Below are 24,163 nucleotides of genomic sequence, written 5' to 3'. Positions count from 1 at the left end.
AGAAAAATGAGCCCTCTCCTCCAGACGTCAGGACAGATTGTATCCCAATGTCACTAAGTTGCTCAACACAAAAGGCCTCACAAAGAATATGAGAGAGGGCAAGATTGAAACATGATTTGATTAGATTGTATCCAGATCTTCTTGTGATGTATCTGTGATGGTTGATCCCTGTAGTGGGACTGCTGGTGGCACTAAAGGCAGTGGTGTAAAGTACTTCAGTAAAAACACCTTAAAGTACTATTTAAGTAGTTGTTTGGGGTATCTGTACAAAACTATTTTTATTTTTGACAACTTTTAATTTTACTTCACTACCTTCCAAAAGAAAATAATGTACTTTTTACTCCATACATTTTCCTTGACACCTAAAAGTACTCATTACATTTTGAATGCTTAGCAGGACAGGAAAATGGTCCAATTCACTCCCTTATCAAGAGAACATCCCTGTTCTCCCTACTGCCTCTGATCTGGCAGACTCAATAAACACAAATGCTTCGTTTGTAAATGATGTCTGAGTGTTGGAGTGTGCCCCTAGCTATCTGTAAATTAAAAAAACAAGAAATTCATGCCACCTGGTTTGCTTAATATAAGGAATTTGAAATGATTTATACTTTAACTTTAGATACTTAAGTATATTTTAGTAATTACATTTACTTTTGATACTCAAATATATATTCAAACCAAATACTTTTACTAGTAGTATTTTACTGGGTGACTTTCACTTTTGCTTGAGTCATTTTCTGTTATGTATGACAATTGACTAAAGGATGTCACAGTACTGTATGTTGAGCTTGGCAGCATAGCTAATAGGTAGGTATAGACAGGTTGGTAAACTATGTGTGTATAGCTTGGCATGAACAAATAGTATTGTGTGTGTGTGTGTGTTTGTGTTTATGTGTGTGCGTGTGCGCACATGTTTATACAGTAGAGCAGTGTTTCCCAACTCCTGTCCTCGAGTATCCCCACAGTACATATTTTTGTTGTGGCACCTGACAAGAACACCAGATTATACTTGTGAACTAATCATCAAGATCTTGACAAGTTGAATCAGGTGTTTTGTCCGGGGCTTGGAGGGTACTCGAGGACCAGAGTTGGACCAGAGTTGGGGAACACTGCAGTAGACAAGCAGGATGGATCCACATGCTCCCTCCAGGCAGGTAGAAGGGTAGGAAGGGGAGAGGAGAGCCATCAGGCAGAGAATGATTAATGATGTTCAGCCTGGCATCTATAGCAAATCTACCCATAGGGACCAGGACAGATCTAGTCACTGCTTCAGGTATTAAGCTGCCCTTGGCCCCCTCCTGGGTAAACACTCCTTCTCCTTCCTAAACCCCCAGGGCACAAAACTCTGGTCCCACCTTGGAGAGAGCAGATTACACCAGGATAATATTTATGATGTGGAAATGGCCTGCTATTTATTCATAGCACATATGACTGGTAATGATTCATCATAACCCCCCTCTATCGCTCTTTTCCTATCCCCCTCTCTCTCTAGAGATGTGCATGAAAGGTGATGCCTATAATGGCACCAGAGCATGGCCCCAAAGACTCTGATGAGGCCACATAGTAAGCAGTCCACAGACTTAACTCACACAGCCTAAATATCATAGAACACAATGCATACACTAACCCATCTAACCTACACATAGTGTACATACTGCATACCATAATGCAAACATTGAATTATGAATCAAACAGAATGTGATATCAATGTGATATTAATTCATACCATAAGTAGTAAAGAAGAACACCATATCGGCGATCAGTAAAGCCTACAGCACTAAAATATACCAAACACAAAACCTCAAGCCCACATGAAACATACATACCATCAATATCCCAATACCACAACAAGAGGTCCATGACCACCAAAAAGTATTATTAGCACGCGCTCCAGCCCTATCCCCCAGACCCCAGTCCTATCCCCCAGACCCAGCCCTATCCCCCAGACCCAGCCCCAGCCCTATCCCCCAGACCCAGCCCTATCCCCCAGACCCAGTCCTATCCCCCAGACCCAGCCCTATCCCCCAGACCCAGCCCTATCCCCCAGACCCAGCCCTATCCCCCAGACCCAGCCCTATCCCCCAGACCCAGCCCCAGTCCTATCCCCCAGACCCAGCCCCAGTCCTATCCCCCAGACCCAGCCCTATCCCCCAGACCCAGCCCTATCCCCCAGACCCAGCCCTATCCCCCAGACCCAGCCCCAGTCCTATCCCCCAGACCAAGCCCTATCCCCCAGACCCAGCCCTATCCCCCAGACCCAGCCCCAGTCCTATCCCCAGACCCGGCCCTATCCCCCAGACCCAGCCCTATCCCCCAGACCCAGCCCTATCCCCCAGACCCAGCCTATCCCTCAGACCCAGCCCTATCCCTCAGACCCAGCTCTATCCCTCAGACCCAGCTCTATCCCCCAGACCCCAGCCCTATCCCCCAGACCCAGCCTATCCCTCAGACCCCAGCCCTATCCCCCAGACCCCAGCCCTATCCCCAGACCCAGCCCTACCCCTCAGACCCAGCTCTATCCCCCAACCCCAGCCCTATCCCCCAGACCCAGACCTATCCCCCCAGACCCAGCCCTATCCCCCAGACCCAGCCCTATCCCCCAGACCCAGCCCTATCCCCCCAGACCCAGTCCTATCCCCCAGACCCAGACCTATCCCCCAGACCCAGCCCTATCCCCCAGACCCAGACCTATCCCCCAGACCCAGCCCTATCCCCCAGACCCAGCCCTATCCCCCAGACCCAGTCCTATCCCCCAGACCCAGTCCTATCCCCCAGACCCAGCACTATCCCCCAGACCCAGCACTATCCCCCAGACCCAGCCCTATCCCCCAGACCCAGTCCTATCCCCCAGACCCAGTCCTATCCCCCAGACCCAGTCCTATCCCCCAGACCCAGTCCTATCCCCCAGAACCAGTCCTATCCCCCAGACCCAGCCCTATCCCCCAGACCCAGCCCTATCCCCCAGACCCAGTCCTATCCCCCAGACCCAGACCTATCCCCCAGACCTATCCCCCAGACCCAGTCCTATCCCCCAGCCCCAGCCCTATCCCCCAGACCCAGTCCTATCCCCCAGACCCAGACCTATCCCCCAGACCTATCCCCCAGACCCAGTCCTATCCCCCAGACCCAGCCCTATCCCCCAGACCCAGTCCTATCCCCCAGACCCAGACCTATCCCCCAGACCTATCCCCCAGACCCAGTCCTATCCCCCAGACCCAGTCCTATCCCCCAGACCCAGACCTATCCCCAGACCCAGCCCTATCCCCCAGACCCAGACCTATCCCACAGACCCAGCCCCAGTCCTATCCCCCAGACCCAACCTATCCCCCAGACCCAGCCCCAGCCCTATCCCCCAGACCCAGCCCTATCCCCCAGACCCAGACCTATCCCCAGACCCAGCCCTATCCCCCAGACCCAGACCTATCCCACAGACCCAGCCCCAGTCCTATCCCCCAGACCCAGACCTATCCCCCAGACCCAGCCCCAGCCCTATCCCCCAGACCCAGCCCTATCCCCCAGACCCAGACCTATCCCCCAGACCCAGCCCTATCCCCCAGACCCAGCCCTATCCCCCAGACCCAGTCCTATCCCCAAGACCCAGCCCTATCCCCAGACCCAGTCCTATCCCCCAGACCCAGCCCTATCCCCCAGACCCAGCCCTATCCCCCAGACCCAGCCCTATCCCCAGACCCAGCCCTATCCCCAGACCCAGTCCTATCCCCCAGACCCAGCCCTATCCCCAGACCCAGCCCTATCCCCCAGACCAGTCCTATCCCCCAGACCCAGCCCTATCCCCCAGACCCAGCCCTATCCCCCAGACCCAGACCTATCCCCCAGACCCAGTCCTATCCCCCAGACCCAGCCCTATCCCCAGACCCAGACCTATCCCCCCAGACCCAGTCCTATCCCCCAGACCCAGCTCTATCCCCCAGACCCAGCCCTATCCCCCAGACCCAGCTCTATCCCCCAGACCCAGTCCTATCCCCCAGACCCAGCCCTATCCCCCAGACCCAGCCCTATCCCCCAGACCCAGCCCTATCCCCCAGACCCAGCTCTATCCCCCAGACCCAGCTCTATCCCCCAGACCCAGTCCTATCCCCCAGACCCAGACCTATTCCCCAGAACCAGTCCTATCCCCAGACCCAGCCCTATCCCCCAGACCCATCCCCCAGACCCAGCCCTATCCCCCAGACCCAACCCTATCCCCCAGACCCAGCCCTATCCCCCAGACCCATCCCCCAGACCCAGTCCTATCCCCCAGACCCAGTCCTATCCCCCAGACCCAGCCTTATCCCCCCGACCCAGCCCTATCCCCCAGACCCAGCCCTATCCCCCAGACCCATGCCCTATCCCCCAGACCCAGCTCTATCCCCCAGACCCATCCCCCAGACCCAGCCCTATCCCCCAGACCCAGCCCTATCCCCCAGACCCAGCTCTATCCCCCAGACCCATGCCTAGCCAGTGCACATAGAGAGAAAGTGTGAGAGTATGACAGTGGATCAATAGTTGTGTATGTGGTGATTCCCAGAGGACCAGAGCACTGCATGAAAACCACAGCTGATAGTTTGAGGTCCTCTCTGAACACTCCCCATGCGTTTACCCCAAAGCCAAGGTTAAATCCACCACAAAGAGAAGAGAGGAGAGGAGAAACCTCACCAAGTCAATCTCCAGGCACCTCACTGTGTGTGTGTGTGTGTGTGTGTGTGTGTGTGTGTGTGTGTGTGTGTGTGTGTGTGTGTGTGTGTGTGTGTGTGTGTGTGTGTGTGTGTGTGTGTGTGTGTGTGTGTGTGTGTGTGTGTGTGTGTGTGTGTGTCTACGTGTGTGTGTGCGTGCGTTTGTGTGAGATATAATTTTTCCTTTATGATAACTTGAGCTAATCCTGCAATAGTACAACACTAGGACTGAGTATGGAAATACAACAGAAAATGAAATGTTTGATACATCTAGGATTCACAATTTGTAAAAGGCTGCTAATAGTCCCAGCAATGTGCAGACAGTATAATGATCATAGACATGCCATTCCACCAGGAGTACCGTAATGGTAGGAAATAAAGAACACCAGTTATTTGGCCCAACAGTAATTATAAGCCAGAGCCTTGTTAACCTTGGTGATTTATCAGCACTTAATTCCCTTCTAGACCTTGTTATTGCATTTATAACATGTAATATCTCCATGGAGGAATCTCTTTAACTACAGCACCACAGTGCTGGCAAATGATGCATTTATAGCATGTTTGTACCTTATTATAATTCTTCTGTCCCTTTTAGGATATGAAATAAAAATAAACAGGTCCAGTTTAGCTGAAAACCCCTGAAATATGTCATATTTAGATCCACCTCATTCTGCTACTCTCTAGTCAACACATACAGTAATAGATTAAAGCCAATAACATTTAACTCATCTGATGTAGCAAGCTAACTACCTATAGGAAAACATATTGCCTATACGACACTCCTGATCTAGATTTGATACATATGGCTTGCTTGAGGATATAGTTCATCAACCTAGCCTCAAGGTGTGTGCATTCCTTAACTTGTGGCCCCAGCCTACACCAAATGGAGTGGAGCTCTGACAGGCTGTCATCTCCACACTGGCTGATGGAATACTAATTAGCATTGGATGGATTGAATTATTCATGCATCTTAATTAGGGAGATATTTCCCATCAGGGTTCTCATGGTGACAGAGAAGTTTGTCTCCCCTCTACCTCATCCAAACACACACACACACACACACACACACACACACACACACACACACACACACACACACACACGCACACACGTACGCACGCACACACACACGCACGTACACACACACACACACACCTCCCATCTTGACTTTAGAGGGGGAGAGTCAAGACAGAGCATTTCACCAGCAAATGTGAACCATGTTGCAATATTAGGAGAGCTGTGTGAAAACTGGCATGAGGGCGTGACACACAATAATTATGTGACAAGACGTATTACATGTCACCCTCAATATCACTCTGCACATACATACATCACTCTCATACAGGAAGAAAAACACTCCAAACCATTACACTGCTATCAAGTGGTGTCACAGAGTACATTTAAAAAAACTGACTTTCCATATCTAATTATAATAAATGAATAATAAATGGATACAAGCTCATCCAAAGGGTCATATGAAACATATGCAAGTCCTGCTCCACTAATATCAGGTTCAATAGCCCCCTAATGTGAAACCTGCAGTATGAGTACATGCCACAGGTCTTGCAGCCGTGAAGAGAGGCAGTGCAGTGGGTAATAGTGCATGATATCACTCAGCTTTCTCCTCTGTTAGACCCAGGTAGCCTACTCACTATCCAGCACAGCACTTTCCATCTGCTCACAGTTAGCTGGGAAATTAGTCGCTTAATGTCCCATATTTGTTTAAGCAATTGGAAAGTAATTAATAACCTGAAATGCAATAATGTGCAGACAGCTATTCTACAGTCCCTTCAGCAGGAATGTAGTAGGTGTTATAGTGACGACAGTCATTTTGTTTCCATGCAGCCGTTGGTTGCTGCTCTATGTACTACAGTAGTGGTATTATACTGATGACACATCAAAGGGAAGAGGGTAAGGAACCCAGCATGCACTCGAAGACCGGGTTTGAGTAGGACATTTTAAATGACAAAACCTGGCAGAGAGGTAATTGGCTGAGCGAGCGGCGCCCGGGCGAATGTGTGGGCTCCTGTAACACATGGAGGACGACGGCAAAAATGAGCCCTAGGATTAGTCCGACATTAATTCCTGCCTCTAATTACGCTGTTTAGAGATTGTTTTTTATAAATATCTTATGAAATGTCATCTGCAGCGCTGAGGAGTGGAGAGAGGGGAGGAGAGGGGATGGAGGAGAGGGGAGGAGAGGGGATGGAGGAGAGTGGAGGAGAGGAAAGGAGGGAGGAGAGGGGAGGAGAGGGGAGGAGAGGGGATGGAGGAGAGTGGAGGAGAGGAAAAGGAGGGGAGGAGAGGGGAGGAGAGGGGATGGAGGAGAGTGGAGGAGAGGGAAAGGAGGGAGGAGAGGGGAGGAGAGGAGAGGGGATGGAGGAGAGTGGAGGAGAGGGAAAGGAGGGAGGAGAGGGGAGGAGAGGGGAGGAGAGGGGATGAAGGAGAGTGGAGCAGAGGGAAAGGAGGGAGGAGAGGGGAGGAGAGGGGAGGGGATGAAGGAGAGTGGAGGAGAGGGAAAGGAGGGAGGAGAGGGGAGGGGAGGAGAGGGATGAAGGAGAGTGGAGGAGAGGGAAAGGAGGGAGGAGAGGGGAGGAGAGGGGAGGGGATGAAGGAGAGTGGAGGAGAGGGAAAGGAGGGAGGAGAGGGGAGGAGAGGGGAGGAGAGGGGATGAAGGAGAGTGGAGGAGAGGGAAAGGAGGGAGGAGAGAGGAGGAGAGGGGAGGAGAGGGGATGAAGGAGAGTGGAGGAGAGGGAAAGAAGGGAGGAGAGGGGAGGAGAGGGGAGGAGAGGGGATGAAGGAGAGTAGAGGAGAGGGAAAGAAGGGAGGAGAGGGGATGAAGGAGAGTGGAGGAGAGGGAAAGGAGGGAGGCGAGGGGAGGAGAGGGGATGAAGGAGAGTGGAGGAGAGGGAAAGGAGGGAGGAGAGGGGAGGAGAGGGGAGGAGAGGGGATGAAGGAGAGTGGAGGAGAGGAAAAGGAGGGAGGAGAGGGGAGGGGAGGAGAGGGGAAGAGAGGGGAGGAGAGGGAAAGGAGGGAGGCGAGGGGAGGAGAGGAGAGGGGAGGGGAGGGGAGGGGAAGGAGGGAGACGAGGGAGGAGAGGGGAGGAGAGGGAAAGGAGGGAGGAAAGGGGAGGAGAGGGGAGGAGAGGGAAAGGAGGGAGGAGAGGGGAGGAGAGGGGAGGAGAGGGGAGGAGAGGGAAAGGAGGGAGGAGAGGGGAGGAGAGGGAAATGAGGGAGGCGAGGGGAGGAGAGGGAAAGGAGGGAGGAGAGGGGGTTAATGCTCACACATACTTCACACCCACAGAATGCTTCAGCAGCTGCAGAACGAGGCTCGTCGGTGTCATTATGTGCTGAGCAGTGTCTTACATGGAGTTTGCAGCCCAGCCCAGGCAGCTCTTCCCTAAAGGATGGTTCAAGGACAATGAATCCAGGTGGGATGACAGGTGGGAGTCAAACTCACCCAACAACTTACCTGCTCTACCAAGGAGGCAAATTGACAGCTGTTTCACTGCTTGAGTAGAGGGCTTTGAATTCTGTAATATAATCTTTTGATTCTCTGTTGAGCTGTTAGGAATGACTCATAAAAGTCTTGGATAATGGCAACACATGTCAAGCCTTTCCAGGGTATAGGCCTAAAGACAAATGATGGGTTCTCTTTCATACACTGTTGTGAACTCTAAAGGTCTATTCACTCTGACAATGTGCCCATAGCGTATCGTTCAAGGACAATTTGTAAGTTATAGTAGAGGGAAAAAATTCATTGGGAACACCAACTACAGCATAACCTTATCAAGCTTTTCCATCATATGTCACAAAAAGGCCCCCTTCGCACAGCAACACAGACTGAGAATATGACAGTAACTAAAAAACAACTACGGAATTAAAAAAACGTAACTAAGGAGTTTTATTGTAAATAACCATGCCTGTCAGTCTTCATCTATAGGCTGTTAGTTTGGATTGGTCAGATGTTTCCAATACTCCACACAGATCATAATAGATGCACTATATATACAAAAGTATGTGGACACCCCTTCAAATGAGTGGATTCGGCTATTTCAGCCACACCCATTGCTGACAGGTGTTTAAAATCGAGCACACAGCCAGAGACAAACATAAGCAGTAGAATGACCTTACTGAAGAGCTCAGTAACTGTTATCGTGGGACCGACATAGGATGCCACCTTTCCAACAAGTCAGTTCGTCAAATTTCTGCCCTGCTAGAGCTGCCTCGGTCAACTGTAAGTGCTGTTATTGTGAAGTGGAAACGTCTAGGGGCAACCGTGGCTCAGCCGTGAAGTGGTAGGCCACACAAGCTCACAGAATGGGACCGCCAAGTGCTGAAGCGTGTAGCACGTAAAAATGGTCTGTCCTCGGTTGCAACACTCACTACCGAGTTTCAAACTGCCTCTGGAAGCAACGTCAGTACAATAACTGTTCATCGGGTGCTTCATGAAATGGGTTTCCATGGCTGAGCAGCCACACACAAGCCTAAGATCACCATGCACAATGCCAAGCGTCGGCTGGAGTGGTGTAAAGCTCGCCGCCATTGGACTCTGGAGAAGTGGAAATGCGTTCTCTGGAGTGAGGAATCGCTTCACCATCTGGTAGTCCGACGGACAAATCTGGGTTTGGCAAATGCCTGGAGTATGCTACCTGCCTGAATGCATAGTGCCAACTGTAAAGTTTGCTGGAGGAGGAATAATGGTCTGGGGCTGTTTTTCATGGTTCGGGGTAGGCCCCTTAGTTCCAGTGAAGGGAAATCTTAAAGTTACAGCATACAATGACATTCTAGACAATTCTGTGCTTCAACTTTGTGGCAACAGTTTGGGGAAGATCCTTTCCTGTTTCAGCATGACAATGCTCCCGTGCACAAAGTGAGGTCCATACAGAAAGGGTTTCTCGAGATCGTTGTGGAAGAACTTGACTGGCCTGCACAGAGCCCTGACCTCAACCCTATCGAACACCTTTGGGATGAATTGGAACGCCTACTGCGAGCCAGGCCTAATTGCCCAACATCAGTGCTCGACCTCACTAATGCTCTTGTGGCTGAATGGAAGCAAGTCCCCGCAGCAATGTTCCAACATATAGTGGAAAGCCTTCCCAGAAGAGTAAATAGCAGCAAAGGGGGGACGAACTCCATATTAATGCCCATGATTTTGGAATGAGATGTTTGATGAGCAGGTGTCCACATACTTTTGGTCATGTAGTGTATGAATTCGATTAAATATAAACTTCCTATAAATGTCTGCAGGTTCAGGCTGCATCTTCATCAACCCCCTGAGGGTGACATTTGATTTGGTGTGAAATACTAATCCTTATTGATCCAGATAGAGACATGGATAGGGGATATGAGATAAATATTCATACCTTATTAAAAGACATAGCCTTGCAGGCCAGGAGGATGGTGTGTCCTAATCACAGTCAGGTAACTGTAGTCTCCAGTGAGGGGTTGGGTGGAAGGGAAGGAGGAAGTGTGTGTGATTGTGTATGTGTGTGGTTTGTGTATGTGTGTGTATGTGTTGGGAGCTAGGAGTTTGTTTTCCCTGACCTTGTGTCAGCGCTGTGTCTCAATAACATGGTGAGGAAGGATACACACTGAATACATGTCAGCTGGTATGGTTCTGGCACACGGTCCTGACCTTCCCACAGAAACCAGGCTCATTAAAGAGAAAACTCATAGTGAATCCAGTCCAGATGAAAAGCAGACATGGCCCTCAGACATCGCTCGTCAACTTGAAACGATTGCGGGGAGATCATTTTTTTATAAGATGCTCTTTTATAAACTTGAGTTTGAACTGCATTAGCTTGCATAATTTAAGGTTAATGCGGAAACAACCCTGTATGAATATTACATCCCACCTTCCCCAGGCCTTTCTGCTAGGCCCCCCTTCATGAAAAAGGCATCAGGCGCCACTTTTTAATGATTTGTGAAATCATACACATTTCTGCTCATTATAACATCACATCACACATTTTCCTTTCAAAGAGAAGTTCATTCTCATCTATGGTCAGTCAAACGGTATGTAACAGATCACCCAGAACTATTGCACACCCTCTAAACCAGCTAGCTAATATACAGGACCTACCACAGTAATATCAGAGAGATGAACTTGATAATATTAGGCTTATGACTTATTGATGTCAACAGTGGAGGAGCCCGCTGATCCATTGATAAGAACTACAGAATGGCCCCATGTGAAGCTAACACAATGGTAGGAACTTAGCTGCTGGAATCCCACTGAGTTTATACTGTATTTTCCCACCATAGAGAATTAACGATTCCAAATCCTCTATTCCTACATTTGATATGTTCTTGTGATCCACCAGATTAATAATACCAAGGTTTCCAAGGTTCTTAGAAAGGCCATACTTTAGTGGTTAAACACTCTGGAACCCTCTGATGGTTCATGGATGGACAGTATCCTGGAGGCTGTATCTAGAACTACCAAAGTTAATAGTGGTTGTTGTTAAAGGGGATCTGTGGCATTACACTGCACTTTGCTTCCAAAGACTGTTCCTGTGTGTGTGTGTGTGTGTGTGTGTGTGTGTGTGTGTGTTTGTCAAGGAGAGCTCTGTCCCTTAATGATGCGTGTGAACAGGGCCGCTGGGTCCCTGCTGTAATACAGACAGTGGTAATTGGACAGACGGACACAGTGTCCTCACCCCACTGCGGCTCCTCCAAGCTAACACTCAGTCTAATCAAACCTCCATTTGCATGTAGAGCCCACAGAATCAGCCTCAATAAAGCAGCTCTGCTTTGAGAGATGAGTTTTTAATCTCTGGGAGGGGATGAGATTCTGACCTCCGCCTATTTGTTTTTATAGTCTGACTTTTTTTCTGGCGGAGGACCTGCAGGTAAATTCACGGTGGCAGGACGGCCGTCTCGTTCCTAAGGACTGTCATTGTGCATTCATTAATATCCCAATATCTGACATGCTGGGGAAAATGGCTCCTTGAGAAAAAAAACCCGACTTGTCTGTGTGAATGAGGCTTTATAAAAAGGCAATCAGAGTGCTGACAGACATCTCAGCAAGAGGGAATTATTGGTGGGGCCGAGCCTTTTGAAAAGGATAGGTACTTATTCGTCTCCCATTGCCCTTGGCTGACCCAGGTAATGGAGAATTTTACAACTGGAAGTGTTTGAAATATCCAGTGGATGTAAGTAATGTGCTCATTTAGGAGAGGTGGTGCACTCTGATCTCACAGATAGCAAGCGAGTCATCACACATACACACACACACACAAATGTGAACATATTACTCAGTGCAGTCCCTCTCTGTATACACACTGTGCACCATTTTAAAAGGGGAAAATCATTTTAGATTTGATGTGAAACCTGTAAACAGCAATTCAACATTTATAGACTACCGTTAGTACTGCAAAGGAAATTGATGTTGTTAGATTATATACGGGTAACATCTATAACTAGTTTAGTGGTAGATCAGTTGAATGTAATCATGTCCCAGACATTGTCAGATCCAGCCTTGCCATGGTTTTCAGGCACATTAGGGCTAATGTACCTGTGTAGTAGGTTACTGATGGAAAACCAATCAACACTATCTCCAGATTAGTTGACACTTTTTCAACAAACAATCAGCAGACAAACTTGTATACGTACAAACAAGCATATTCCCATACTCAAACACCTTCCCCACCCACCAACCAGAAACACATTCACCTGAACAAACACACTAACACTTCCACAAGCACACATACACCCCCACACCCACCCACACACCCTCCCACACACCCAATTATTATCATCATGTTCACTCAGGTACACACATACACACAGAAAACAAGCAAACCCACAAGCGCTCTGATTGCCATGCCTGCTTGCATCAAGAAGTGTTAAGCAGCAGGGGAGATCTCCACACAAGCCAGGATGCCAAACTTCATCGCCTTGTTGTGTGAGTGTGTTTGCTTCACTGCTTCAGTATCGCTTCTGCAGCCTTCATCTCCTGATTACCGTCATGCTTTATCACATCGACAAAATCACAGGTGACAGGCCACTTTTCCAGGGTGCTCCGTATACACTCTCCTCCAATTGCACGCTGCAGTCAAACACGTTTGACGGCAATAGCACTTGACATGTACAGGCTTGATATATTCACCCTGAGTTTGAGGAAGGAGGCGGAAGAAGAGATAAACCTCTGGTAATAGCTATTAACTCACAATGCCCCCTTCAACCTCACCACATGCACACACACAAAATGAAGACATGTAGACAACACAACTACACATCGTCCTTTTGTGTTGCTTTCTCATTTTTATACTAGAATAAACAGTAGTGAGCAAACTGGTTAAAATGGTCTAAGAACTGTGTGTATGAATGCTATTATCATTCTTGGGCCTAGAAATCCTGTATAACAAAGCAGTGTAAAGAAAATGACTGCAGTATATTTCTGAAATATCTGCATTGTTTTGTCATCAGTATGCCCATTGTTTTAACCTCTGAGGATTTCACCTCCCTTTTTATTCTTCCTGGGCCATAAACTCAGAGGAGTGCATTGTGGGACTGTGGACTATGTGAGCATGTCACCAGCACACCTGCTGAGAACTCCACCAGGAAGTGCCGGAGCCTAATTATCAGGCAATTTGAAACAGCGTTATGTTGCTTCTGCTTCTGTATTAATTAGAGAGGCTTTCAGAGGTCACACCAAATGAGCTTTTAATTAATGTCAGTGTATCAGCAGATTCCTCCTTTATTGAAGCCTTCTCTCCCGATACCGCTTTGGAGATAATTGGATCAGAGACAGCTCACAAACACACATACAAATCACTGTCAAAAGTTTGCTCCAGCGAAAGTTTAGCAAACAAAGGGGAACTAACAAATATTTGAAAGACGGCATGGCTGAATGGCAGGTTGTATTCAGTACATCTCTCTGCCGCTCTCTCTTTTCATTAAGAAAGGGCCATTAACTGCTCACTGACAATGAGCGAGAGAGAGAGAGAGAGAGAGCGAGAGAGAGAGAGAGAGAGAGAGAGAGAGAGGAGAGCGAGAGCGAGAGAGCGAGAGCGAGGAGAGAGAGAGAGAGAGAGAGAGAGAGGAGAGAGAGAGAGAGAGAGTGGCTGTGAAGGGACAGTAGGCAGAGAGAGAGAGCGAGAGAAAGAGAGAAAGAGAGAGTGGCTGTGAAGAGAGACAGTAGGCTGAGATAGAGAGAGAGAGCGAGAGAGAGAGAGAGAGAGAGAGAGAGAGAGAGAGAGAAGGTGATGAAGGGAAAGAGAGTGTAATTCAGAGGGGATATAAACAGCCACATGGATCATTCTTGAGTTCAAAATGAGGCAGTTGGTCCAATATAGGAGTTCATTTCAGCTATTGCATGCTCAATTCCTGTTTATCTGTAGCTAGGTTTCCATCCAATTGACTACAGATTTTCATGTGAATATTCTAAAATCCGCATAAAGAAAATATGGGTATTTTCCCACCAGTGGTGTGTTTCTACCAAACTGACTTGTTGAGGATACAAATCAGTGTGTGATGATGTAGTGGACACAAATGTACTTTTTGGCTTAAATGTTCATGAAAATCAAAAGTTCAATGTGTTTCCATTGCATTTTAAACTTTACCGATAGTTTTGTCACAAAAGTGTTCTTGGCACGTACGCTCTAGCCAACAGCTGGCAGATACAGTACGGGTAGGCTGTATGGGTAGGCTAGTCTACATGATGAGAATATTATGGATAAGTTTATTTTTCAATCTGCAGTCAAGCGTCCATCATCATGTCACCAGAATATAACCATCGATATTTGGTTGATTTTGCAAATACGGGCACTTTTGGATGTTAAATGTTTTTCAAAACGTAACCTCTTGTAACTGCTTCTTATCCATCTGAATATGTTCTTCACTCTGTCTGGAAACAAGATCTAATAGTGGCTGAGACCAAACTATTTAACAATATAAAGATTTGTAATAGATATCGGTTTCCCCAAGTACAGAGAGGAAATGTCATTACCACCACATCATGAAATGTGCTATTTTTGTTGAAAAGGAAATGACAGAAATTGTGCCTAATGTATATTATAACATTTCACTTTTTTTACTTTTTTAATCATGATTTTTTTTACTATTTGTTAGTTTGAACTATATGTATTCATCATTGTCATGTCTTAATGTCTCTATACGCCTTGATGATACTCAGAAACATGTATGTACCAAATCCAAATCTTATTTTACAATAATCTTAAGAACATGCATATAAGGTTCAGATACGGGATAAATCATCAATATCTATTGCAATTTAATACACCTTAAAAAATATGTACCATGATGGTAATGACTTAGCAGTGGTGTAAAGTTCTCAAGTAAAAATACTTTAAAGTACTACTTAAGTCGTTTTTTGGTGTATCTGTACTTTATTTTACTGTTTCTATTTTCGACAACTTTTACTTTTACTTCACTACATTCCTAAAGAAAAGAATGTACTTTTTACTCCATACATTTTCCCTGACACTCAAAAGTACTTGTTACATTTTGAATGCTTAGCAGGACAGGAAAATGGTCCAATTCATACACTTATCCCTGGTCATCTTGACTACCTCTGATCTTGCGGACTCACTAAACAAACATTCTTTGTTTGTAAATGATGTCTGAGTGTTGGAGCACGCCCCGGGCTATCTGTAAATGATGTCTGAGTGTTGGAGTGTGCCCCTGGCTATCTGTAAATGATGTATGAGTGTTGGAGTGTGCCCCTGGCTATCTGTAAATGATGTCTGAGTGTTGGAGTGTGCCCCAGGCTATCTGTAAATGATGTCTGAGTGTTGGAGTGTGCCCCTGGCTATATGTAAATGATGTCTCAGTGTTGGAGCACGCCCCTGGCTATCTGTAAATGATGTCTGAGTGTTGGAGTGTGCCCCAGGCTATCTGTAAATGATGTCTGAGTGTTGGAGTGTGCCCCAGGCTATCTATAAATGATGTCTGAGTGTTGGAGTGTGGCCCAGGCTATCTGTAAATGAAGTCTGAGTGTTGGAGCACGCCCTTGGCTATATGTAAATGATGTCTGGGTGTTGGAGTGTGCCCCTGGCTATCTGTAAATGATGTCTGAGTGTTGGAGTGTGCCCCTGGCTATCTGTAAATGATGTCTGAGTGTTGGAGTGTGCCCCTGGCTATCTGTAAATGATGTCTGAGTGTTGGAGTGTGTCCCTGGTTATCTGTAAATGATGTCTGAGTGTTGGAGTGTGCCCCTGGCTATCTGTAAATGATGTCTGAGTGTTGGAGTGTTCCCCTGGCTATCTGTAAATGATGTCTGAGTGTTGGAGTGTGCCCCTGGCTATCTGTAAATGATGTCTGAGTGTTGGAGTGTGCCCCTGTCTATCTGCAAATGATGTCTGAGTGTTGGAGTGTTCCCCTGGCTATCTGTAAATGATGTCTGAGTGTTGGAGTGTTCCCCTGGCTATCTGCAAATGATGTCTGAGTGTTGGAGTGTGCCCCTGTCTATCTGTAAATGATGTCTGAGTGTTGGAGTGTGCCCCTGTCTATCTGTAAATGATGTCTGAGTGTTGGAGTGTGCCCCTGTCTATCTGTAAATGATGTCTGAGTGTTGGAGTGTTCCCCTGGCTATCTGTAAATGATGTCTGAGTGTTGGAGTGTGCCCCTGGCTATCTGTAAATGATGTCTGAGTGTTGGAGTGTGCCCCTGTCTATCTGTAAATGATGTCTGAGTGTTGGAGTGTGCCCCTGGCTATCTGTAAATGATGTCTGAGTGTTGGAGTGTGCCCCTGGCGATCTGTAAATGATGTCTGAGTGTTGGAGTGTGCCCCTGTCTATCTGTAAATGATGTCTGAGTGTTGGAGTGTGTCCCTGGTTATCTGTAAATGATGTCTGAGTGTTGGAGTGTGCCCCTGTCTATCTGTAAATGATGTCTGAGTGTTGGAGTGTGCCCCTGTCTATCTGTAAATTAAGAAAACAAGAAAAATGGGCCACCTGGTTTGCTTAATGGAAGGAATTCGAAATTATTTATATTTTTACTTTTACTTTTGATACTTAAGTATATTGTAGCAATTTCATTTACTTTTGATACGTAAGTATATTTAACTGGGTGACTGTCACTTTTACTTGAGTCATTTTCTATTAAGGTATCTATACTTTTACTCAAGTATTACAATTGGGTACTTTTTCCCCACTGTGACTTAGCGGTGTGGGAATGACAAACAACTGATGAAAAATACATTTAATTTTATTGAAAATATAGAACACACCATTCAAAAGTTGAGAAAACAAAGGTTACATACCTCAAGAACTTAAAGCATCTTTTAGAACAATTTGGGATTCAATGCATGTACAAGGTTGGAAACACTGGTTGACATTAAACAAATTCTTGTTCACTGGCTGCGGTCTATTGATTCAGACACATGAGACAGGTGTGTGGTCACTAAAGATTAGGTGTTGCCCTTAATGCACTCTATTGCTTAACGAGAGAGCAAATTTCCTCCCAGACTGCGCCATCAAGCATCGCATGCCGTTTTGTCACTGAATGAGGCTCAGGGACAAGCCCAAGAACATTCTCTGGTTAGTACTGTACAATGTCCTCTCTCATTGGCCAAAATAATCGGTTGGCTCCCACACGACTCATGGTCTTGACGAGAGTGCAGCTCTCTGCATCAACATCTTGCATAATACCAGGGTAAGGGTCTTCATCACATTTCACAACACAACACTTTCCAATCAGTTCCTCATTTACAGTTGAAGTCGGAAGTTTACATACACTTAGGTTGCAGTCATTAAAACTAGTTTTTCAACCACTCCACAAATTTCTTGTTAACAAACTATAGTTTTGGCAAGTCGGTTAGAACATCTACTTTGTGCATGACACAAGTAATTTTTCCAACAATTGGTTACAGACAGATTATTTAACTTATAATTCACTGTATCACAATTCCAGTGGGTCAGAAGTTTACATACACTAAGTTGACTGTGCCTTTAAACAGCTTGGAAAATTCCAGAAAATGATGTCATGGCTTTAGAAGCTTCTGTTAGGCTAATTGACATCATTTGAGTCAATTGGAGGTGTACCTGTGGATGTATTTCAAGGCCTACCTTCAAACTCAGTACCTCTTTGCTTGATATCATGGGAAAAGCAAACGAAATCAGCCAAAGCCTCAGAAAATAAATTGTAGACCTCCACAAGTCTGGTTCATCCTTGGGAGTAATTTCCAAACACCTGAAGGTACCACGTTCATCTGTACAAACAATAGTACACAAGTATAAACACCATGGGACCACGCAGCCGTCATACCGCTCAGGAAGGAGACGCATTCTGTCTCCAAGAGATGAACGTACTTTGGTGCGAAAAGTGCAAAACAACCCGAGAACAACAGCAAAGGACCTTGTGAGGATGCTGGAGGAAACAGGTACAAAAGTATCTATATCCCCAGTAAAACGAGTCTTATATCGACATAACCTGAAAGGCCGCTCAGCAAGGAAGAAGCCACTGCTCCAAAACCGCCAGAAAAAAAGCCAGACTACGGTTTGCAACTGCACATGGGGACAAAGATCGTACTTTTTGGAGAAATGTCCTCTGGTCTGATGAAACAAAAATAAAACTGTTTGGCCATAATGACCATCGTTATATTTGGAGGAAAACGGGGGAGGCTTGCAAGCCGAAGAACACCATCCCAACCGTGAAGCACGGGGGTGGCAGCATCATGTTGTGGGGGTGCTTTGCTGCAGTAGGGACTGGTGCACTTCACAAAATAGATGGCATCATGAGGCAGGAAAATGATGTGGATATATTGAAGCAACATCTCAAGACATCAGTCAGGAAGTTAAAGCTTGGTCGCGAATGGGTCTTCCAAATGGACAATGACCCCAAGCATACTTCCAAAGTTGTGGCAAAATGGCTTAAGGACAACAACAAAGTCCAGGTATTGGAGTGGCCATCACAAAGCCCTGACCTCAATCCTATTGAAAATGTGTGGGCAGAACTGAAAAAGTGTGTGCGAGCAAGTAGGCCTACAAACCTGACTCAGTTACACCAGCTCTGTCAGGAGGAATGGACCAAAATTCACCCAACTTATTGTGGGGAGCTTGTGGAAGGCTACCCGAAACGTTTGACCCAAGTTAAACAATTTAAAGGCAATGCTACCAAATACTAATTGAGTGTATGTCAACTTCTGACCCACTGGGAATGTGATGAAAGAAATAAAAGCTGAAATAAATCATTCTCTCTACTATTATTCTGACATTTCACATTCTTAAAATAAAGTGGTGATCCTAACTGACCTAAAACAGGGAATTTTTACTAGGATTAAATGTCAGCAGTTGTGAAAAACAGAGTTTAAATGTATTTGGCTAAGGTGTAAACTTCCGACTTCAACTGTATGTCTGCAATGGGCTGTATTGCACTAGGAGATGGCTGTGGTGCTGTGCAGGTGGAAGTGGAAGGTTGTGCTTTGCCTGCCTCTGTTTGTTGAATTATCACGGTCTGTGGGCCAAAACAATCACACAGATGTGGAGTCATTTGAGGGGCAGGTAGGTCATCATTCTGTAGCTGTAAGACTTCAGGTGAGTGTGGTGGAGTGTTCCTTGACAGGTAGGACTCCATAACCACTCTGTTCTGGATAGTTGATCTTCTCTTTCTTTGGTTTATTTTCCGTTGCCTCCTTTTTTTCCCTTTTTTGTCATTGGAAAAGTTGTGAGATGGATTTCAGTTCACCACTTTCTTTTCTCTTAAGGGATCTTTCTTTTTGTTTCTTAAGATACTCCTGGATCTTGTTGGATTTTGTTTATATACACAAACAAAAGTATGTGGACACCTGCTTGTTGAGCATCTCATTCCAAAATCATGGGCATTAATATGGAGTTGGTCCCACCTTTGCTGCTATAACAGCCTCCACTTTTCTGGGAAGGCTTTCCACTAAATGTGGGTTGAGGTGAGGGCTCTATGCAAGCCAGTCAAGTTCTTCCACACTGATCTTAACAAGCCATTTCTGTATGGACCTTGCTTTCTGCACTGGGGCATTGTCACGCTGAAACAGGAAAGAGCCTTCCCCAAACTGTTGCCACAAAGTTGGAAGCACAGAATTGTCTAGAATGTCATTGTACGCAGGAGTGTTAAGATTTCCCTTCACTGGAACTAAGGGGCCTAGCCCGAACCATGAAAAACAGATCCAGACCATTATTCCTCTTCCAGCAAACTTATCAGTTGGCACTATGCAGATTTTTCCGTCGGACTGCCAGATGGTGAAGCGTGATTCATCCCTCTAGAGAACACGTTTCCACTGCTGAGTCAAATGGCGGCTAGCTTTACACCACTCCAGCCGACGCTTGGCATTGAACATGGTGATCTTACAGTAGGCTTGTGTGCGGCTGCTCGGCCATGGAAACCCATTTCATGAATCTCGCGACGAACAGTTCTTGTGCTGACATTTCTTCCAGAGGCAGTTTGGAACTCGGTAGTGTGTTGCAACCGAGGACAGACAATTGTTATGCGTTACGCACATCAGCACTCGGCGGTCCTGTTCTGTGAGCTTGTGTGGCCTACCACTTTGCGGCTGAGCTGTTGTTGCTCCTAGATATTTCCACTTCACAATAACAGCACTTACAGTTGATCGAGGCAGCTCTAGCAGGGCAGAAATTTGACGAACTGACTTGTTGGAAAGTTGACATCCTATGACGGTGCCACATTGAAAGTCACTGGGCTCTTCAGTACCGGGCATTCTACTGCCAATGTTTGTCTATGCATGGCTGTGTGCTCTATTTTACACACCTTTCAGCAATGAGTGTGGCTGAAATAGCCAAACCTACTAATTTGAAGGGGTATCCACATACTTTTGTATATATAGTGTATGCCCTTGTCCTATCCTTGGTTGATTTATGGGGCATCTTATATATATATAAAAAAAGATAATTAAAGTCAGTAATAACCATAGTAAGTGACATAAATCAAAATCACTCAATCATCCTAACATAATACAAATTGAAATGGTCTTATTTAGAAAATAATTATTCAATTTCAACTTAACCATGATCATATATGTAATTTGTGTGTCTTTCAGGTCTTAAAGTAAGTAAAAATGTAATAGCTAATATATTTAGTCATTACCACCACATTCTGTCCTTACCATCACAGTTCATTACATGGTGGTAAGGATGTGCGGTTAGAATGACATTTTTACACTATTTGTTCATAAATAGCAGGTATTCGAGCATGCTAACAGTTAGCATACAATGTATCCTAAATACACATAATTAAAACATAATTTCAAAAATCTAACATGATTTGATGAAATGATAGCTTATTTGGTAATGACATATAATAAAAAATAATATTTTCTCAAGTCATATTTACCTCTATTTTTCAATAATTTCCTGGCATCAAAATCTGAATCTCCCTCCATGACATCCATGTGCTCCACTGTCACTATTCACATCCATGGTAACCAAGAACACAAACCTTTGAAAAAACATTATTATCATGTAATTTGCTTGTCGTGGTGGTAATGACCCAATACTTAGAGAGGACTAAGTATTTTGTGTAAACTATATATATAGTTTCCACTTATTTTACTATTTTTTTTAAACAGGTGCATTAACTATTTTCTAATGATCAAGACTTTTGTAAGTGTAATACATAGCAGACTGTCAAAAGTCTGGGTGTGAGACAGGACAAAAACAGTTCAAAACAGTGAAATCCAGAAGAAGAAAAAATATATACAGTGGGGAGTACAAGTATTTGATACACTGCCAATTTTGCAGGTTTTCCTACTTACAAAGCATTTTAGAGGTCTGTCATTTTTATCATAGGTACACTTCAACTGTGAGACAGGTAATGGGTGGAGAACAGGAGGGCTTCTTAAAGAATAACTAACAGGTCTGTGAGAGCCGGAATTCTTACTGGTTGGTAGGTGATCAAATACTTATGTCATGCAATAAAATGCAAATGAATTACTTAAAAATCATACAATGTGATTTTCTGGATTTTTGTTTTAGATTCCGTCTCTCACAGTTGAAGTGTACCTATGATAAAAATTACAGTGCTCTACATGCTTTGTAAGTAGGAAAATCTTCAAAATCGGCAGTGTATCAAATACTTGTTCTCCCCACTGTATATATATATATATATATATATATATATATATATATATATGTAATTTGAAAGCTGGAAAGAAAAGTTTAAGGTTATTTTATTCTCTGCTTTAATGGATGTGAAATAAAAACCTCTAAATTCACATTTTATCTTAAAATTCGAACCCTGAGACACAAAAAGGTCCGTATTTGCAAAATCACCCATTTACTGGAAAGGAGCATCAAGAGCACTGTGCATTTTCACTACCCTGTGAAGTTCATCATAACTTAGTTTATTTGTAGCCTAATAAACTGCATGGTTTCCCGAGTCGTAGTGGAAGGACCACACACCCTATAATCGCATGACTCCAAGTTAATTTCGATATGATGGTTATTATATAATTATTTGCACATAAAGGTATTTCCACCGCCATTTCTCACATAATTTACGAATGCAAAAAGATCCCACCATGTCGAAAGGTACACATTATCTGTCGTCATTAATAAAATTGTATCGAAAGTTCCTGTTTCCATCACAGCCATCCTGACTTCCTTTTTTATAAGGTATGACTTTACTGCATAAAAACTGGATGGAAATGTGGTTTATGGTAGAAAATAGTGCAAGAAATCCCAATCTCTGTTGCCCTGGCAAAAAACTATATTCAAAACGGTGAAGCCAAGAAACAATAAATAATTAAGTTGAGGTCAAGAGACTCATGTTCCTGAATCCATTAAATCCTTGAACAACAGAACATGTTGCTCACTATAAACAATGAATGAGGTTAGACAGGTTATATTAGCATAGCAAAAGAAATTGAGAAAAGTGTCTCATACCAAAACTTTAAAACATCTTCACCGCTCAATTTTTTGTTGAGAAGGCACTGAAGGTAATTTCAATCGATTTTAAAGTCCTTCAATTACAGACACACTGGCAACAATTCTGGGAGGGAAATTGATTTTTCTGCCTGTCTGTGAGCCAAGGCCAAACGTTAAGACCTGAACAACAACCATGGAGACAAACAGATTATCAAAAGTTTTAGAGCCTTTCTCCCCGACATTTTGATTCAGACTCCTAGCTGCTTTTTGCCGTAAAACCTGTCTGAGTATATTATATATGATGGTTTGATTTAGAAGCTGAATAATTACAGTTGCAGGTGAATGAAAAATAGGAGATTTTCTTACCTTACAGCATGCTAGTGTTGTAATGTGACAATAGCCATAGGAATTCAAGGACACTGTCCTGCTTTGAGGGCCTTGTGGGTAGTAAGGAAGAGCTTGCTGCGGGAAAATGCTCAATAACAACATCCAACATCCAACCCCCACCTCCCACACAAACACTGTCCTTCTAGCCTCCTATCCTCATCTGTCCACTGCCTTGTCCGCCAAACAAGCCATCTGAAATGGGTTCATATTGGACAACCAATGTCCCTGAAAAGCAAAGTACGATAGCTGTATGCAATATACAATGCTATTTGTTTTTTATGAACTAATGTATTAGTAGTTCTTGCCAACATATGACTCAATGAATAACCGCTACTTCCTGCAAGGCCGACTTGACCTTATGGTTTTCATGAGCGCTAGCTCTCAGCTTAGAGTTAAACACAAAAGGCAGCTTCATAAAGTGGCAATTACTGTTTTGACATCAATTCTGAGGGATATATAAAAACAAATGCAAAGCTTTCCGAAACCAAAATGTACAAATACAAGAATAAATAAAGGGAGTTATAAAGGTTGAGGAATGCAATCCAGGCATAATAATTCAGTTTAATTAAAGAATAAGCAAACGATGGAGATCTCTTTCTAAACAGTATGTCTGTGGTGTTAGCCTGCTCTCTGTCTCAGAAGGTATTAGCCAAGTTAAGAGCTGGGGGTAAATGATCTAATCCATTGGATGACCTCCACTGGTTCTCTCCTCATTCATATTTATATGACAGCGCTGCACTAATTTTGGAGAGTAAATCAGCGCACACATTTTCCTCTGACCTCTACCTCGCTGCTGAATTAAACAATGTCAACGCCAATGCCCACTTTAACAAGCCTTAAATTCCACAGTCCAATCCATCAGCCGGGGTATTTCTGACACACCGTAGGAAGAGCATGAAATAAGGCAATTATTGAACCATCCAGCCCATTTACACGGATACTGTAGCCGTGGAAAGCCGGGGAAGAAGTTTAACTTGTTCAGAAGACGGCACTGCAATGGGAAAGCCAAACAAGGTGATAACTACCCTCTTATGACTAATAGCAACTTGGTTATTGTGCTGTAGGTCTCTCTACCGCAGGTTTAAGGCTTGTAGTTATGAATCTTTTTCACTACCTGTGCTTTGGACCAACCTCCCAGAAATGTGGCTGACCCAGTTTGACCACCAAGCGCTAATGATTTCATTCAGATAATTCTAGAGCAGTTCATGTTCTATCTGCATTTTTGTTAAACTGTAGTTATATTGACATAGCCTTGTTCTGTTCAATGTTCTCTACCTATATAGTA

At 44.9% G+C, this 24,163-nt stretch overlaps 1 protein-coding gene across 1 annotated transcript in view; it reads left to right on the top strand.

The window, feature by feature from the left end:
• LOC115207195 (proline-rich extensin-like protein EPR1) overlaps positions 1 to 4,458 on the top strand; it is a 10,090-nt gene extending 5,632 nt beyond the window's left edge. The window contains exons 2-3 of the mRNA XM_029774169.1: positions 1,947 to 3,618; positions 3,726 to 4,458. Of these exons, the coding sequence (XP_029630029.1) occupies positions 1,947 to 3,618; positions 3,726 to 4,458 (2,405 nt within the window). The remainder of the gene's footprint in view (positions 1 to 1,946; positions 3,619 to 3,725) is intronic.
• The last annotated feature ends 19,705 nt before the right edge of the window (positions 4,459 to 24,163 follow it).

Source organism: Salmo trutta, chromosome 14, assembly GCF_901001165.1.
Source record: "Salmo trutta chromosome 14, fSalTru1.1, whole genome shotgun sequence".
Taxonomy (NCBI): domain Eukaryota; kingdom Metazoa; phylum Chordata; class Actinopteri; order Salmoniformes; family Salmonidae; genus Salmo; species Salmo trutta.
The sequence above is the reverse complement of the archived record's forward strand: the minus strand, read 5'-3'. Positions and strand labels throughout refer to the sequence as shown.